The sequence below is a fragment of the Mus musculus genome, chromosome 17 (assembly GCF_000001635.26).
Source record: "Mus musculus strain C57BL/6J chromosome 17, GRCm38.p6 C57BL/6J".
Lineage (NCBI taxonomy): Eukaryota > Metazoa > Chordata > Mammalia > Rodentia > Muridae > Mus > Mus musculus.
Window position 1 is genome coordinate 64,014,663 of NC_000083.6, and position 18,873 is coordinate 64,033,535.

Genomic DNA, 18,873 nt, shown 5'->3' on the forward strand with positions numbered 1-18,873 from the left:
GATTGCCTGACGGGCAAGTTTATATATTCCACTTGGGGTTGTCCATGCCTGTTTTCACACTTAAGTCTCAACTCCACAGTTCATTTAGTCTTAGAAGGTATTTGTCTTTCTCCCCTACCATGTTTTTATTGTTTTTTTTCTTTCCAAAGTAAAATTTAAAAAACAAACCAGCAAACAAAAACTGTGGATTTTATCCATATATCAAGATTCTTGTCTTTCCAGACTGTGAGGCCTGTGTGAGCTCCCTGCACAAGGCCACATGTAAAATGTTAACACTGGTGAGACCTACTGGGAGACCCATGTGACCTCACACTGTAGCCCTACTGGGAGGCCTGTGTGACTTCACACTGTAGACCTACTGGGAGGCCTGTGTGACTTCACACTGTAGACCTACTGGGAGACCTGTGTGACTTCACACTGTAGCTCTAGATAGATGCTAACAATTGCCTTGGGATTATTAATTGTTTTATTTTGCCAAAATGGAAAACAGAAAATCTTTAATAAGCATAAATTATGGAGAAGGCTGAGAGTGTGATAGATATGTACTACTGACAGGAGCAAGAGACACTAGAAATACGATCTCATTGCATGCTTCCTCACTGAACATGTGTGGTGGAGTACTTCTTAGAATAAAGATAGTGTGTTCCATCATCTCCTGATACCAGTGTTAACATCGTTCTTGTTGTCATCTTCTTACATGTTGGTTTTTAAAGAGTGCTCATTCCAAATGTCCCATTAATGCAGAAGCAGATTCTTGTGTGCAGAATTAATGTCAGACTCCATCCAGTTCCAAGAAAGTTGTTTGTGTGTTTGAGAGTTGTGTGGCCTGAGTTCCTAAGCTGATTCATTCGGGAACATAGCGGTGCGGCAGTTTTATCAAACTGCATCTGCTTGCACCTCCATCATCACAGAGGCCTCATCATCTCCATTCATAAGTCTCTGCCAGGCGGTGCTTTCTAAAACTGTGCTGCATCGGTTGCTTGTGCAGTAAACCTCGGAATATCAGTTCTTGGCATCAAGTAACCTCAGCTTTTAAAATCCACTTGTAGATAAATTTTAAGTCATTAGGAAGCGGGGGTGGGGGGGGTAATAACTTACCTAAAAATAAACCAAGGTTGCAGGAAACACACATTCATTCCTTCATTCAGAGGACTGCTTGGTGAAGTCCTACTTTGCCATGGTAATAGAAAGAGCCCTGCCTCTGCCCTCAAGGAGTGCCTAGTTTGTGAGTATAGCTTCACTCAAGTCAAGGTCGCATTAGCATAAGCAGAGCTACAGGAGCACTGGGGGTGTAAGCTCATCAGCCTTGGGGGGCTGGAGATATAGATACACACACTGTAATTCACCATGAGGGAAGATCATGAAAAGCGCATTTTAAACAGAACTATAGTTTTCATTACATTTTTATCTTTAACCCCTGTGTTATTTGGGAATTGCCCTTTGCTCCGTTGTGTATGTTGCAGCCTTTTCCTACCTGCCTGCTCCTCTCTGTACCTTGAGAGCCCTGCCGTCCGTGCAAGCATCCCCAGTGTCTGAGGCACTTTGGCCCACTTCATCTGTGACTTTCTGTCTGTGGTTTGAGGAGCTTTTGAATGAGAGAGCTGCAGGACTGATTTGGACTTGTTTTAAGGATCACTAAGTGAGCAAGAGAGGAGCAGAGGCGCCAGAAACCGAGACTAGCTTTTCTCTGGGGGTGGGGGTTGTTTGGGTTTCTGTTGTTATTTTCTTCTTTCTAGCAAGAGTTGTTCATCTCTTCAGTGGCCAGAGAAAGAACATATTACCTCTGTCAGTATTTACTTTCTGATAGAACTGTGCACACCAGGGTGGCCTGTGTAGGGAAGCGTATAATATACTGTGAGTTGTAGACCACTTTACCTATCTCACTGCTTGGGCTGATGATGAACTTGAAGGTGCTGGGGGCCTGTGATTGTCTTTGCCAGTTTCAGTTCCACTGTGCAGCTGCTGCTCCTGGCCAGGCTCGTGCTGAGACCGAGTGACAGCAAGAGGACAGCGATGCCTAGACGCAGAGCCACACATGTACAAACTGGATTTATTGTAGCCAAGGGCAGCCTGGAGCCTTACACCTGCTCTTGTGACATCTCTAATTCTATCAGATAGCTTCTTTAAAATCACTAATAAAACTGACAGCATAAATTAAATGAAGAACTGCTCTTGAGTCCCTGGAACCTACATAGATTTCCAGTGTTCCTATGATGAAATGGGAGGCAGAAGCAGGAGATTCCCAGGAGCCCTGGGCTCTGCCTAACCTGGCCTACATGATGGCTTGACCCTGGTCAAACAAGGTGGAGGTGAGGACTAAGTCCCAAGTCTGGCCTCTACCCCTCATATGTGTACCCTAGCATGTGTGCCCTTGCAGACCCACACATGTTCATGCATCCTGACTCCCACTGTTAATGTATAAGAGGGTAGGGCTTGTAGGAAATAGTGTAAAATAACTTCATAAGACTAAGCTTCTAATCCAGTAGAAGCTTTGGAGCCAGAGGGAGAGGCACAGGTATTTTGAACTTGGACTAGCTAGCCCCCCAAGCTGTTGACACAAGTTCCTGTTGTCAGTAGGATCTTAATTTGGAAGTCCATGCGGACCTGCACCACAGAGGGGTATGTGCTATTGTAAGTGCCTTTAGACATTTATGCACATTAACATTTTTAACTTAAGTTGTCCAAAGTTTAGTCTCTAGAAATTATTCTACCAATAATGTATTAATTGTCTGGAGAAAAAGTTAAAATGAGAATAAACAAGGAAACCCATTGTCTGTCTGTCTGTCTGTCTGTCTGTCTCTCTCTCTCTCTCTCTCTCTGTCTCTCTCTCTCTCTCTCTCTCTCTCTCTCTCTCTCTGTGTGTGTGTGTGTGTGTGTGTGTGTGTCTTTGCTTTGCTTTATTTGTTTGTTTGTTTTTTAGGTAGACTCTCTCTACATAGCCCTTGTTGTCCTAGAACTATCTCGGTAGACCAGGCTGGCCTCAGACTCACAGAGGTCCACCTGCTTCTGCCACCTGGGTGCTGGGATTAAAGGATTAAAGGTGTGCACCACTAACCTGGCTGACATTCTTTCTTATATAATAAAATTTTATCCAATTTACAGTTTGCTAAAAGAGAGAAAAATAGTATTATTTTGTGTTGTTAGATTAGTTTTTTTTTCTTGTTTGTTTGCTTTTAATTAAAGGGAGGAATTTCTTAGTAACTTTGCCGTGCTATAAATCTGTCTAGGGAGAACTTGATGTGTGAGGAAGGTCAATTGTTTAATATGACTGTAATCTTCTCTTGCGTTTGTCCCAGACCCTACTGCTTAGTTCTGCTCTGTGGCTTTGTTCTTATAGACAGAAGTTCAAAAGTGGAAATTGCACCCTGGCTTTCATGAAGCCTGAAGAAGCTTGCAGTTGGAGTTTTGCCTTTTTCAGATGGAGTCTTTGAGTTTGGTCATTTAATTCTGTGGTGTAACTGCCTTAGTAGTTTGGGGGTTCTTAGGAACTCTGCTTGAGTATGGTCCTTGTATAGCCTGTGGCAAGGACTCTGGATTTGGTCCACAGCACTGGAAAGAAGTGGTTTAGAGTTCCTTCATGCTGTGACAATCATTTTCATAGTTGCTGTTACCTATCATATTTTACTCTTCTGTCCCTCTCAGCTGTTACCGGTCCTCCATGTGGCCATCCGTGAAGGAGTGGACCTGGACTGGTGTCAGGGAAGTAGGCTCATCACCACCCTGCCAGGGAGTTTGAGGTCCTAGATCCTGTGGCATGGAGTACGCCAGCTGCATGTGAGCACATGTCCAGACTACCGTGAGGGAGGCTGCAAGTGCCAGCGTGCCCAGTTGGAACCAGAGGTGGAGCCTTGTCTTCTGACCCAAGAAACGCAAGGCATGGCTCTGCTTTCTCTCTGGCAGGGTTAGTCTGTAATTCTAAGTTTTTCTTTTGCCCCTCCCTCCAAATGTTAGGATGCTCACTTACAGGGGCATGACTTACAATATTTGCAAGTAGGTTATATTTAATAAATCTATGTCAGCTTATATTTCTTATAATGGAACTTGAAAATATACTTTTGGCATAAGTAAACCATACATTTCTCAAGACCACACTTCACAAATGTCAATCAAATCTAAAAACCAATCAGTTAACGTTGTTTTGCTTAAGCTTTTACACACATGATATGGGGCATTTTTTTCATAGCTTCAGTTACTCTATCTAGTGAGTGCTTGCCACAGTGCCTGCCACCTAATACACAGTAAATACTTAAATGAAATATGCATAGAATAAGGGCTGCTTGGAAGGAAAGACATTTTGGGCAGATGGTATTGAGTCTCCTGTGCCCCTCCGGTATGTAAGAGTTGTCGAGTAAAGAAATGGTTCCTCTTCCTGGAAGCACTTGCTGTTTATACTGGGTATCGTGCTGTTCCTTCTGCAGATAAGGACACTGAGGCTTGAGAAGGCTAAGTTCCTGCAAGCTGCACCTTGTGGACAACACAGCCATGTCTATTCCAAGTAGCCTGACTCTTGCTTGTCTTCAGAAGCAGAAACTTTGGTTCTCCCTTGAGTCCTTGGCCCTTTCACAGTGTATTTTTAAACCTAATTGGCCAGCAGAAGGGCTGCATCAGTGATACAGTGTTTATGAGCAGATAAGATGTTTCTTGACCTTGTAGTGTTTTCTTGCAAGTCACTCAGTTGCTACAATGCAGAGAGCCTGTGTCAACATGGTGCCATACTCCAACTTCAGCTCTCTTCCAGTGTTTTCCACTGTTGGCTCTAACAGTTTTCATTAAGAAAAAAAGGATATATCAAGTTGAGATGAATGAAAAAGTTTGAGTTGTCACTTTTCCTGTCCTAGTAGGGACAGATATTTATCATAAGGAGACTATAGTAGTCATTGTTTAACAATAAAACCAATTAAAATTCTAGAGGAATAGGTAAAAATAGTTTTACACATCCAGGAACTGTGCTATGCAAGTCTTTCCCAAGAACCTTGTGGGAGGAGGGAATTTGCAGATTATTCAAGATTGATTAATAGATCGTGTAAACAAGTTCAGTTGCTAAAAGCCTTTCCAATGAAGAGCTGTCAGCTCTGCTTGTTTGTCAGGCAGGATTTTCCCCTTTAAAGCAAACCTGGTAACTTTAATGACAAAGCTGATCACAGTTTCAGTAATCCCTGCACTCTGTGGCTGACACTGAGTGGAACAAATGCGCTAAGCCAGGCAAGCGGGTGGTGAGTGGGTGAGCGGAAACCTGGGTAGACAAGGAAGGAAGGATAACAGTGATTTTCAGTGGGAGAACTACAAAAGTCATAGCCCCTGCTGTGATTATGTTATAATCAATTACATTGTAATTGTTGTGTTTCGTAATTATTTCTCCTAAGAATTATACAAACTTTTAATTCATACCCCTTAAAATAAAATCTCTAAAATGTCATGTTGTGGATGTGTTTGCAAAATTTCATCTGCTTCAAATGTTAAGTGTTATGAGACATTTTTAAAAGTTTAAGTCTGTATTTAAACTTCCTCCTCCACCCCCACTTTCTCCCTTCACCCCATCTTTCCACACTAGCTGATTGTTAGCAAACCTTTGATCATGGCATGGTTTATTAAAGCTTTAATAATCAGTGTTGGGGTAGCTACATTTTAAGGTGAACTACTGTTGACTTTTGCTTTAGAAATAGGTTATGTAGTTCATAAATTTTCCTGTATTTAAGGCTTAGTAATGATCAAAATGAGGATAAATAGTGTTGCTTAGAAGTAGCTTTTACCCTTGTAAAAGATAAACCCTCCTCCTGTCTGATTAGTCAGTGTCAGGGAAGCTCTGAAAGGGCTGGCTTTGTGCGCACCTCAGCACTGGGCAACTTGCTCCTTGGAAATGGGGTCGGAATCAAAGAGAGGTGGTGACTTAAAACCCTCTGGTTTACACTGTTGTGCTCTCAAATATCACCCTGCAGCCCATTAAAAACATTTTTCTCCTTAGAGGAAAAACCAGGGAAATGCAACATTCCAGTGAGATCTGGCAGGGTTGGTTGGCACAAGAAATAATGCCCCTCTGCAGATGGTGGCCATCCCCTACAGCCCGGGCAGGGTGGGCTGGCCCCCTTCAGCAGGGACACTGCTCATTTACTGTGCTGGTCACTTTATTTTAAATGGTAACTTTGTGAGACAAAGTTTATTCTGTGATTTAGGTTTCAAGTTTTTCAGCTTTATTTACAGCTCTTGTTATAGTTTATTCCTGCTGTCTTACCTATTCAAGCACAGGGTAATGGGAACATGTTTTCATAAGAATAGAGAATCTTGGTATAACGGCTTGCTCTTGTTTATGCCTGGTTTTAAATTATTTCCTTACATTTGATAGAAACATTGGCAGCATTGCTGAGGGAATAAAGAGTAGTTCTTGTATATCATCTAGTGAAAATGAGTGGCCTTTCTTAAGTCTGCATCCGTGCTGATTGGCCATCAGGATGCTGTGAGCTTCTCTGCTGCTGTAGCTTCTGTAAGTGTTACAGTGAACTGACTTGTACTCCTGCCAGCCACATAAAGCATTGTTTTATTACACCTTGAAAGTTTTATTATAGTTTTATTTGTGGTACAAACTCTGAATGTGCAAAATGTAAAGCTTATAATTGGGTTTAATCCAGTTAACCCAGCGAATGAAGGAGAAATTGTAACACTACATAGCATCCATTAGAAACAAAGTTTATGAACCATTATAACTGAAAAACCTGAAACTTGAAATGTGGACTCCATTGTGCTTTGGCTCATTAAATCAGCAGTTGCATGGACCGGGTGCATGGACCATCTCTGGATCTTTACAAGTCAGACTTACCGCTTCAATAGACTACACTTTGCGGGGAGGTGGTGGGATTTATTAGAGAAGACACAAGCCTTAGACTTAGACAGATAGTGGTTCAAACCTTGTTTCTCCACACCCTTAGAGTATCATAACTGTCCATTACAACTGTAGGGACATACTTCCTATGTTGAAAATGCATGGCATTGTGTGTGTGTGTGTATATATAAATACATACATACACACACACACATAAATATGTAAAAGTGTAAGTTTGGTTTGTTTCCTTTTCAAATAACTTGTGTTTCCGATGTTAGGGTAACCTGTCTAACTTGATTAGTCTCCATAGTCTTTTTAAATGACTTCCTTCTTTATCGTTGCTTTTGAGTCCTTGTCAGAAAATCCCAGTGTCTGGTCCCTATTAGCATTTCTCTCAGGTCTCTACTCATTGAGGTTTAAGGGGAAAAAATGGCTCTGATATCTTGACCTAGGCAATTGACCTATTATGTAGGAGACCCTGGGTCCTTTAAAAAGGGTTTACAAAGCATCCACCTTGTCTAGGTTCAGCGCTCACGTTGCGGCCTTCTTGCCTAGCCTTTGGTTTTCCTGACAGTTAATTTGCTGAGCCTTTGTGGTGGTACCAGGCTTAGCTGATTGAGTTGGAGCCACTTGGCTTCCAACTTTATTCTTTGCAGTGCTGCCTCCGGCTCCACCTTAACCTCACTGGGGTGCCACGTGTTTCTCCTGAGGAAAAGGATTGCTTCTGTGGCTGGAGGCAAGCCACAAGAGCATTTTCCTAACTTGTGATTGCAGTGAGAGGACCCAACCTATTGTGGGTGGTGCCATCCCTGAGCTGAGGGTACTGGCTTCTGTGAGAAAGCCATGAAGAGCAAGCCAGGAAGCAGCAGCCCCCCAAGGCCTCTGCATTAGCTCCTGTCTCTGGGTTCCTGCCTTGTTTGAGTTCCTGTCCTGATGCCCCCTGTTATGATCAACAGTGATGTGGAAGTGTAAGCCATTATTAACTCTTTCCTCCCCAGCTTGCTTTTGGTCACAGTGTTTTATCTTAGCAATGATGACCCTGACAGGACAGTATTCTGGGTGAAAAATCCCAGGCTGCAGAACCAGGCTTTGGGGGCATTGGTTGCTTATTGAGCTGCTCTGCTCACTTTCCAGTCCTGCCATCATCTATGTCTTGCTAGGTGAGTGTCTCAAGCCAGGCCTATTTCTTGGTCTTTGCATAGACCAGTCTCTACCTCCTATTAACCTGCCAGGGCCTTGCTCAGCCCTTCTCAGAAGGGCTAGACTCACTTGCTGTGCTGGTGTTGACAGCTCTTCATAACTCAGGAGAGGGATAACCCCGGCCTGGTCTGCCTTGGATTGCCTGTGTGTGGGGGTGGGGGGGTGGGGGGTGGTGGTGGTGGTGGTGCAGGTTTTCCTCTGTGGTCTGGTAGGATAAATGTCATCTTGCTTCTGTGGCATTCTAAATTCTGTTTGTAAGAGAATGAAAATGATGAGAATATTGGATTTAATCTGGGAGATTTTACTTTGTCAGCAGCTTCTCGGGGTCCTAAAGATTCAAATAATTCATTGTGGAAACTAATTGTCAAGCCAGACCTGGTAACACATGCCTTTAATCCCAGCTCTTAGAAGACAGAGGAAGGTGAAGCTCTGAGATTTAAGAGGACTCACCCTCTGGAACTGTGAGCAAGTCCCCAGTTATATGCTTTCATTTATAAGACTTGCCTTGGTCATGGTGTCTCTTCACAGCAACGGAAAGTTAATAATTGGATTAATAGCTAACTATTCAATTATTTGTATTATTATATATTTCATGTATATTATATATTTATTCATAAATATTTTATTTATACTCATTTTAGTTTTAATTGTCCATTTGTCCTTCTGTAAATTAAGCCATTATTATTATATAATAAAGAGTTATTATGTAATATATAATTAAGCCATTGTATAATTTATACAAACTAATTTAATAAATTTATAGTATACATATTCAATGATTGCTTGCATTTGGATGCCTATCTGAGTCCACTTCTAGAAAAATCCAAACAAAGACAGAGCCATGTCTCCTTGTCCTCCAAGTTAATAGAACCGTATTCAGTTGTCTTAGCTCTTCAAAGAAGAAAGAGTACATTTGAGCTCTTCCTCTCATTCTCCGCTCACTCTCAGTGAACTGTGCAAATAAATACTAGTTATTACCAGAGACATTAGAAGGGATATTATAAATTCATGTGTTCAGATGCCCACTGGAGCTTTAATATTCAGCTCACATCTTTCAAGTCAGTATTACCGAAGCACATAATTTCTAATTCCCAAGTATTTCTACAATAAATATATTCCTGGACATTTTTATTAATCCTGGGCAGATTATTTCAGCATTATCAGTCAACTCGAATTTTAGATAGTGAGTTACCTTCTGTTTAAGTATGTGAAAATTAGAAGTCTCTGAAACATTAAATATACATTAATAGAAATATTAACCAAGTCAATTTAGGAGCACTTCTTTTAATTCTCCAGTGTCGGAAAGAAATCTTTTTATCAAACAGTTGATTGTAAAAGTATGAAAATTATAAAGAGAAGACACCTGAAAAGTCACGGTTACATTTTTATTTCTTGTTTTGTCTTTAAGATCACTCAAAATATGATTCATTAGGATAGTAATCATGATTTCCTGCTTATTGTCAACTCTACTCAGCAGTGGTCACTGCTATGGTCAGCCCATGTATTGAAATTAATTGTGGTGTCATTAGGTATTAGGTATTGGGTAGGTGGGAAGGCTCTCAGCTCCTTTGGGGATTGTCATGTGTGCATTGTTACTATTGCCTATGAATTTTATGGTTGACCTGTAGTTCGGAACAATTCATTATTGAATGCTTGTTGTTTAACCTGTACAAGTTATCAAGTGTTAATATTAGCTCCACTGTTGGGGACTCTAGTCATACCATTGGCAAGGCTCACCAAAAGAAAGGCTGTAGCAAAGATGCCAATACAAACATGCAAAACATAAAATATTGAAGGCTTGTTTACATGTTCAACTGAAAACGGAAAGTTTTCATTAAGATGAGAATTTATGTATCCAGCCATTCATCTACCTAGAAATCAAATTTCTCTCTAACAATTACCAAATAACTGTGTTTGGTGTGTGTGTGTGTGTGTGTGTGTGTGTGTGTGTGTGTGTGTGTAAGACATGTAAGTTCTCTTGATCATAATAAATAATTTAATGTATGTACTTGGATGTTATTAATAATAAACAGAAATTTGAAGATTTAGAATAACAGCTTTCTCTATTTCTGAACTTTACTCATGAGTCAAATATTGCGATGTGGTGTAGACATGTGTGTATGAGTTATAAGTATCACGACATGCCAGTACCTCATTTAATTTAACCATGTATGTGTTTATTCACACATAAAAGATATAGTTGATGTTTACTATATAGTCTTCCAAAATGTCCAGAACACTCTGTATTGGAAATCTGATAAAAGTAAATGCTTAATAATCACCAGAAAATCCATGTTGTCTTCAAATGCGTGATGCACTGTTATGTAGTAGACACAGGAGATGATACTTTGTGTGTCTCCAGTACTAGAACCTATTGATAAACACACATTGTAATAAGCCTTGTAAGAATCGGAGCGGTTCATCTTAAATTTGCAGAGTTGATAAGGTAGAGTGTTACTCTGTATTTTAGTAAATTTTTCTTAAATCCTATTATCTGCTGAGAGTTATTATGTTATCTGTACATTAAATGCATAGTTTAAGCTCTGAAGTTTTTTTCCTAACACATTTATAGAAATCACAATTTTTCAGTAATTTAAATCAAATAAATAATCTGTCTTAAAGTCTATATTTAGGAATAGTGCCATGACAGCCATGTCCTGTAGTAGTAAGCCATGACAATGATCTATAATCTCTGTAGAGACTGTTGTGTTTGGGACCCGAAAGTCACTCACAGTGTAGCTGGAGAACAAACGACAGCCTGGATGTACTGCAGCTGAAATCAGGCTTGCTGCTTACTGAGACGGTTGAGGTGATGGCTGAAGATCACTCAAGGTGTGCCTTGAGCAGGATCTCTATATGTCTCAGCCAGAATGGATGGAAAACCTTCTGGTCTTGGCTCAGGGCTGCTTCTTGGCCTCCCAGGTCTGTAATGAAATGAAAGGCCATTTTAAACTGCACTTTACATTTGATGTAGTCATCATGGGCCCGAGACTTTAGACCTGTAAGTCGTTCATCCCCTAGAGGGATCCTATAGGTTGGCATGAATTGATTTCCTGTAAATGACACTCATTTATCATGTGCTGCATATGGGCACCCAGGATAGGAAAAGTAGCAGGGCGTTTATTCAGTCCACATGTGCAGGGCGTTGTTTGATGCTCCAGTCCCGCTGGCTGAGCCAGTCTGTGTTCTTAGACTTAACAGAGTATCCAGTGCTGTGTCATCTGACTGACCCCGTAGCACAGTGAAGGAGCTGCTGCTTGTGTGGTGAATGCTAGGGAAAAGACAAAGGATGGGCCTCTTAACTCTGTCACCGTTCCTTGGACCTGGACAAGCATTACCCTCTCAAGCCTCAGTTTTCTCATCCACAGAATGGAGAAATGGTGTCCTTCCAGGCATTTCCCAATATAATAGGAGCATTCTTCTGAGAGTCAGCAAGTGAGTGTATGTGGAAACATACCAATTGACATTAATGGAAGCTCTGATTTAGACAAGTGAAAGAGATTGCCTTTATCTCTACTGTAGGCTAATCTTATATCTTCTAGCAATTCTTAAATTCCTTGGATGACTTGTGAATGGTATGTGCCGTGCATATTTTAGAGCTGACCTTCTCTGGTTCTTTAAAGAATTTCACAAGGAATAAACAAAAAGTATATTTAAAAATTAAAAATCTCCAATTTAAATCCAAATAATCTTATGTTCCAAACTAGCATATTTTTGGTGTTGAGTTACAATTAAAAAATTGAGGAAGTGGATATTGATTTCTTTTGCCATAATAATGACACATTAATATTCATGAACTTACCAAGAGGACAAGACCCTAATATTAAGAACAAATTAAATATCTTAGCCAGTTCTCTTGAGGCTTCAACATCAGACAAGCTTAATCATTACAATTTGAACACGGGTCTATGGTTTTTGTTTTGTTTTGTTTAATTTTATTTCTTTAATGTATGAGTGCTCAGCTGCATGTACATCTGCAGGCCAGAGGAGGGCATCAGATCCCCTTAGAGATGGTTGTGAGCTGCCTATATGCATGGTAGGATCCAAACCTGGGTCCTCTGCAAGAACAAGTGCTCTTAGCTGCTGAGCCATGTCGCAAGCCCTGCTTTACCACAGGCTTATCATTCCTTATTAACATACATGTGGAGTGTGAGAGAAAGAAAGCCACAGTGTCTGGAAGGGCCCAGAGGCAGACTCCCTCTGCTCCCTTTACTGTTTCTAGACTGAAGAAAGTTACAGGAGTCCCCTGCCCCCTTACAGAAAACAGCAAAGGAAGAAAAGGTGAGATCACTTTATTTGGGAGCACATGTTAGGGAGTAGACTTGACCAGGGTCTGACTGTTCAGAAAGAGATTGATAGAACAGGTTGGTAGAGTAAAGGGAAAGTGGGGGATCCCGGCTTCTCTGTGCTCCCTCACCTCTTCTCCCTAATTTTATGTTTGAGCTTCAGGATGCATTCTGAGAGGAGTGGGAGACATTCCACTAACTGTGTTCCTTGCCTTTCTGCTCACTCACCAACAGCAGTAAGACTATGGTGACCTCTATCCCAAGGATATGCTAGGTAATTCCCCTGTCAGGTGCCCTTCTTGCCATCCAGTTGAACAGACCAAGAGTTTGCTTCTCAGTCTACACTTCAACAAAACTATAACTTTGTGACAAAACCAGGCAGTTACTTAACTCCAACAGGACATTTTGCCCCCTCCTAAAGCCGGAGTCTCTTTTCTCCTCTTCTTAAGTCTCAGTTGGTTTAAAGGGAGGTAGACAGCAAGGAAGGTAAGGCCCGAGATGCTTTGATGTCGGAGTACCATGGAGCTCACTTAGGGTTTGGCCAGCATCTAAAAGGAACAGACAAACAAACTACCTTTCGTAGTTAGAACTCAAAGTCAGGCAGATTCAGCTTGTAGGGACTCCCCTTAAATGAGAATTCTAAGGGAAAAAATATATCTTCCCTTCCAAGAGGTGATCTATTGACGAGGTGACTTATCCACCGACTAGAACAGTAGATATCCACCCAGGCCCAGGTATGGATCTTTATAGGTGTGCTTGCATTCCCCTGCTCTGAAGGGGCAGGTCTAAAACCACTTAGGATTCAGACCAGGAATCTGAGCCCCCAAAACTTCTGCATCTCTGACCTCAGCCAAAGATGAGGCTATCAAAAGGCTCAAATATATTTCTTGCTTTTAGCCAAGAAAGAACGTTATAGCTTTTTTGTTGTTTTGTTGTTGTTGTTTGTTTTTTTGAGACAGGGTTTCTCTGTATAGCCCTGGCTGTCCTGGAACTCACATTATAGCTTTTTTTTTTTTTTTTAATAGTAACATTATTTAAACCCATCTTAAACTGACTTTGAAATTGCCGTTAACTATGGTTATCTTGCCATGAAATCAATCAGGAACAATCAGTCCTGGTTTCTAACAGAAATTTTCTATGTGGGTCAGATGCTACCTTAATTGAAAGCCTTGACAGACCAGCCAGTTATCAGGTCAGGTCTTTCCAAGAGGAGCTTTCCATAGCTTTGGATGCTCTAAAGATGGTTACTGCTCTCTGTTGAGCTAGTATTTCTTCCCGTCTCACTGGGTCTATTTTATTCCTGTCTTTCCTTCTTTTATTCTCTAGCTAAGCCTTTATTCTTCTTCAAGTCTATAAAGTAAATATCTTAGTCATTGACTTGAGCTCTCTTTTGTTTCTAGTATGCTTATGAAATACTATAAACTTTCCTTAAACGTTGCCTTTGCTGATCCTTACAACTTCTAGAAAATTTTTATATTGTTTAAGTTTTTACCCAATTTTTCCTGACCTTAAAAAACCTACATAATAAAAATACCAAATTCTGCATCTGCCTCCTCCCCACCCCTTTCTGTTTTTTTTGTCCTGACTTTCTTTCCACTCCCACCCGTTCCTTGCTTGCTTGCTTTTCTTCCTTCCTTTAGAGTGGCTCTATTCACCATTCTAGCATTACCATTTTATGTGGATTTGTGCTTCACGTCTGTACACTCTCGTGTACTCCTTTTGTAGTAGTCGGTTCCTGATCACACAGGGAGATGCCAGTTCACATTCTCATTACTGGTCCTGACATCCTACTGGGATTGTACTCGCTGTTTGTTGCTTTGTCAGACCTTAGGAAAGGCTAGAAAAGATATGACAGTATGAGCAGTGTCACAGAAGCTGAGGACAGAATTGTGTGTGTGTGTGTGTGTGTGTGTGTGTGTGTGTGTCTGTACTTGCACACACACATAGAAAAATTGAACTCTTAGGAGTGTGCTTCATGGAAAAGAATGTTAGTGAAGGTAAGTAGAGTGAACCCTTGTGATATACTATAACACAACTTCTAAGAAAAGTCTGCAGCATAGCCTTGCGTGTGGTAGGTGACAAGCACACCTGTGTGTTACCTATCGGACGGTATAGCATCATTTTGAAGCTGCAGTTTCTGAAAAATTTTGGCACAGTAATGATTTTAAAGCTGACAGTATAGCAACTCTCTCAAGTCTATTCTGTATCACGTTGAAGTTACAGCTTATTAGTTTGCTGTTGAATGCACTTGTCTTCTCAAAGGAATTTATAGTAGCTGTATTTTTGCATGGATTAACAGTGCGTCTTTTTCTTTCTTTTTGCTATAGGATAAGAAATGGGTTCTCAATCATGAAGATGTTTCATTGGGAGAATTACTGGGCAAGGTATGTGGTCAGTTGAGCTAAATAAGAAATTTTTATATTAATCATGAGACCTTCATATTGCTGTTCAAAGCTTACTCTGTCACACTTCAGGGTGCGTATACACTAATTAGTCTAGAAGACAGTGTCATCAAGTCTCCTAGAAATCTCTGACTGTCACTGAGATAGATGTGTGATGATCTTAGAAAGGTTTGTGATGGTCTTAGTTTCAAAAATTGTATATATTTTCCCTGGAAGGATAAAGTCATAATTGTTTTTATTAAAACTAAAACTATTGAATGAAGAAAAGAAGCTGTGACGTTGGTAAAGTTTAAAGGAACATTCAGAGGATGCCGTGCTTCCAGTTATACTTTGGCAATTCAGAAAAAGTGAAGTGCTGCTTCTTGAAATAACAGGAATGTTTATAACACTACACTACATTGTAGAACGAATATAATGTGGCAAAGGCTGGGGAGATGGTGTAGGGAGAGAGGCACTTGCTACCAAGCCTGGTCACCCGAGTTCAGTATCAGAAACCCACGTGGTAGAAGGAGAGACCCAACTTCTGACCTCTGTGTGTACCATGGAACATGTGCACTCCCTCAAACATGAGAGAAAGGAGGGACAGAGATTTGGGGAGGAGAGAAATGCATGTTTATTTAAACAATGTGAATCAGAAGTATTTCATTTTAAGCCCCTATTTTGTCAATGGCTGTGTTAGTGCTGGGTAAAGACAACTCTTGCAGAGTGAACGTCACTTTTCCTGCAGTCCAGTTGGAAGTTTCCTCCAACAACAAAGATGGAGATTTGATAATTAGTCAAATAGACTCCTCCCACACCTGCCAGTCATCTTTATTCAACTTATGGTAAAGAAATAGTAGTTTGTCAGTGACTTAATTGTGGATCCTTCTATATGAAATTTTAGTTGAATTTAGTTTCATGAGACTATGAAAAATGGAAAATTCAGATATTATTATGGAGAGCTTTTATATAATTTATGAGTGATCAATGCTAGACTTAACTGAGGTCCAGCATTTAAGTAATAAATGGTGATCCATTTTTATTCAAAGATGAACTTGACCATTTTCTCTAATTTTCAAAAATTTTGCAGTTTATCTTAGTAAACGTAAAAAGGAAGTCCTTGTCTAAGTCCTCTCCTTTCAGGACTTTTAGCCTAACTATTTAATCCCTTTTCCAAATGGAAAGCATCTAGCTGCTATTGCAGACCAGGTTTTATATGCTAATAGATTTTTTAGTAAATTAATTTTAAAGAACCTAAGCTAAAAGAGGCATTAATTCTGAGGTGGTCTCCTAATTCTGAAGGAAATAGTCCTAAATATTATAACAGTATTTCTTGGGGCAACCCAATAGCAGCAGCTTGGTGAAAAGTTACTACAAAGAAACTAAGTTTCTTGAAAAATACAATTAAATGATAAATTTCCAATATAAAACACTGAAATAGACTATATTTACAAAAAAAATACTCAAAACATATTTTGTTTGGTTGGTTTTTTCAATTTTTTATTAGATATTTCCTTTATTTACATTTCAAATGCTACCCTGAAAGTTCCCTATACCCTCCCCCTGCCCTGCTTCCCTACCCACCTACTCCCACTTCCTGGCCCTGGTGTTCCTCTCTACTGGGGCATATAAAGTTTGCAAGACCAAGGGGCCTCTCTTCCCAATGATGGCCATCACATGCACATGTAGCCATCTTCTGCTACATGTGCAGCTAGAGACACAAGCTCTGGGGGTACTGGTTAGTTCATATTGTTGTTCCTCCTATAGGGTTGCAAATCCCTTCAGCTCCTTGGTTACTTTCTCTAGCTCCTTCATTGCGGGCCCTGTGTTCCATCCAATAGATGACTGTAAGCATCCACTTCTGTATTTGCCAGGCACTGGCATAGCCTCACAAGAGACAGCTCTATCAGGGACCTTTCAGCAAAATCTTGCTGGCATATGCAATAGTGTCTGCATTTGGTGGCTGATTATGGGATGGATCCCCAGGTAGAAAGTGGGGGAAAGCCTCTAAGATATGGGCACGGGAAAAATTCCTGAACAGAACAGCAACGGCTTGTGCTGTATGATCGAGAATTGACAAATGGGACCTCATAAAATTGCAAAGCTTCTGTAAGGCAAAAGACACTGTCAATAAGACAGAAAGGCCACCAACAGATTGGGAAAGGATTTTTACCAATCCTAAATCCAATAGGGTACTAATTTCCAATATATTCAAAGAACTTAAGAAGTTGGACTCCATAAAATCAAATAACCCCATTAAAAAATGGGGCACAGAGCTAAACAAAGGATTCTCAACTGAGGAATACCAAATGGCTGAGAAGCACCTGAAAAAATGTTCAACATCCTTAATCATCAGAGAAATGCAAATCAAAACAACCCTGAGATTCCACCTCATACCAGTCAGAATGGCTAAGATCAAAATTCAGGTGACAGCAGATGCTGGCAAGGATGTGGAGAAAGAGGAACACTCCTCCATTGTTGGTGAGATTGCAAGCTTGTACAACCACTCTGGAAATCAGTCTGGCGGTTCCTCAGAAAATTGGACATAGTACTATCGGTGGATCCAGCAATACCTCTCCTGGGCATATATCCAGAAGATGTTCCAACATGTAGTAAGGACACATGTTCCACTATGTTCATAGCAGCCTTATTTATAATAGCCAGAAGCTAGAAAGAACGCAGATGTCTCTCAACAGAGGAATGGATACAGAAAATGTGGTACATCTACACAATGGAGTACTACTCAGCTATTAAAAAGAATGAATTTATGAAATTCATAGGCAAATGGATGGATCTGGAGGGTATCATCCTGAGTGAGATAACCCAATCACAAAAGAACTCACATGATATGCACTCACTGATAAGTGGATATTAGCCCAGAAACTTAGAATACCCCAGATACAATTTGGAAAACACATGAAACTCAAGAAGAAGGAAGACCAAAGTGTGTATACTTCGTCCCTCCTTAGAATGGGGAACAAAGCACCCATGGAAGGAGTTACAGAGAGAAAGTTTGGAGCTGAGATGAAAGGATGGACCATCCAGAGAAAAAAAATATTTTTAACTAAAGAAAGTGTTCTAATTTTTTATTTGTTTGATTTGAGACAGGTCTCATGCTCCTGGCTGTCCTGGAAGTTGCTGTATCACTGGGATGGCCTCAAACTCACAGGGTTTCTTATGCCGAGCCTCCCAAGTGAAAGGGTTAAAGGCATACATGATCATAACTGGTGTGTGTGTCTCTCTATGTGTGCTTCTAGTAGTTTTGTATGTTTACTTTAAGTATGACTATCCCGCAAGAATTACGTTTCTTACTAAGAGTATTTCATAGAATAATTACCTTTTAATGACTAGACGTGAAAGTCTCGTTAAATGTAAATAATGTTTATTATTATTTAGCATAACTTTAGTATTTTAAAATGCTAAAACATAATCTGTCATTAATATTTTACTACCCTTTTGGAATATTTATTGTATACTGAGATTGCATGAGTAGTTAAAAGAGAGCCAAACTTTTTTAGCAGTAATTGTTAAGTAATGGCAGAAGCTAACTTCTTTTATTCAGTACTGTAGCCTTTAACTGCAGTTCCTCTGAAGTTGACATTAAGTCATCCAGCATTCACTGTGCACCTGTGATGTGTTGCATACTCTCCTGGGTGCTTGGTGTGTGTGTGTGTGTGTGTGTGTGTGTGTGCGCGCGTGCGCGCGCGCGCGCTTACAATGCTGCTCTCACTAGCCAGGGACAGACAGGTAATGTTAGCACACTGAGTCCCAAGGAAAGGATCAAGGTTTGACCTGTTTGTCAGTCACTGTTGCAGTTCTTAAAAGGAAGTGCAGGCTGGTCTTATTCAAATGCACACTTTGGAATAAAATTTTTCTGGAAACATCAGTGAGCCATGAGGACCACTAACAGTGAGGGTGATTCAAAGACTAAGCAATGCAGAACTCACCTGCCTAGCAAAAGACAGTTGTGCCCAAACAAGTAAGGGAGCTATAGGAGGAGGGAGTCAGCAAGACAGAGAGGGTGCAGGTCATGTAGGGAGGAGGGAGACAGCAAGATGATGAGGATGCTGATCTTATGGGGCCTGATCAGATATTATAATACATTAAGTGTTGTGAAGGGGATGTTGAGCAGGTTGGGGGGTTTTCAGTAGAGCAGGATAATTACACTTTGGGAAAATGGCCCTCAGCATTG

The 18,873-nt window shown here is 40.6% G+C and overlaps 1 protein-coding gene across 18 annotated transcripts in view; it reads left to right on the forward strand.

Annotated features, from left to right (window-relative positions):
- The window catches only part of Fer (fer (fms/fps related) protein kinase), a 284,447-nt gene that overhangs the window by 152,590 nt on the left and 112,984 nt on the right, over positions 1-18,873 (forward strand). For all 18 annotated transcript variants that reach the window (XR_003952084.1, XR_003952086.1, XR_385280.4 and 15 more), the window contains one exon: positions 14,628-14,684. Coding sequence is in view for 13 of the 18 variants with exons in the window: in XM_006523641.4 (XP_006523704.1) it covers positions 14,628-14,684 (57 nt within the window). In the remaining 5 variants the exon portion in view is untranslated. The remainder of the gene's footprint in view (positions 1-14,627; positions 14,685-18,873) is intronic.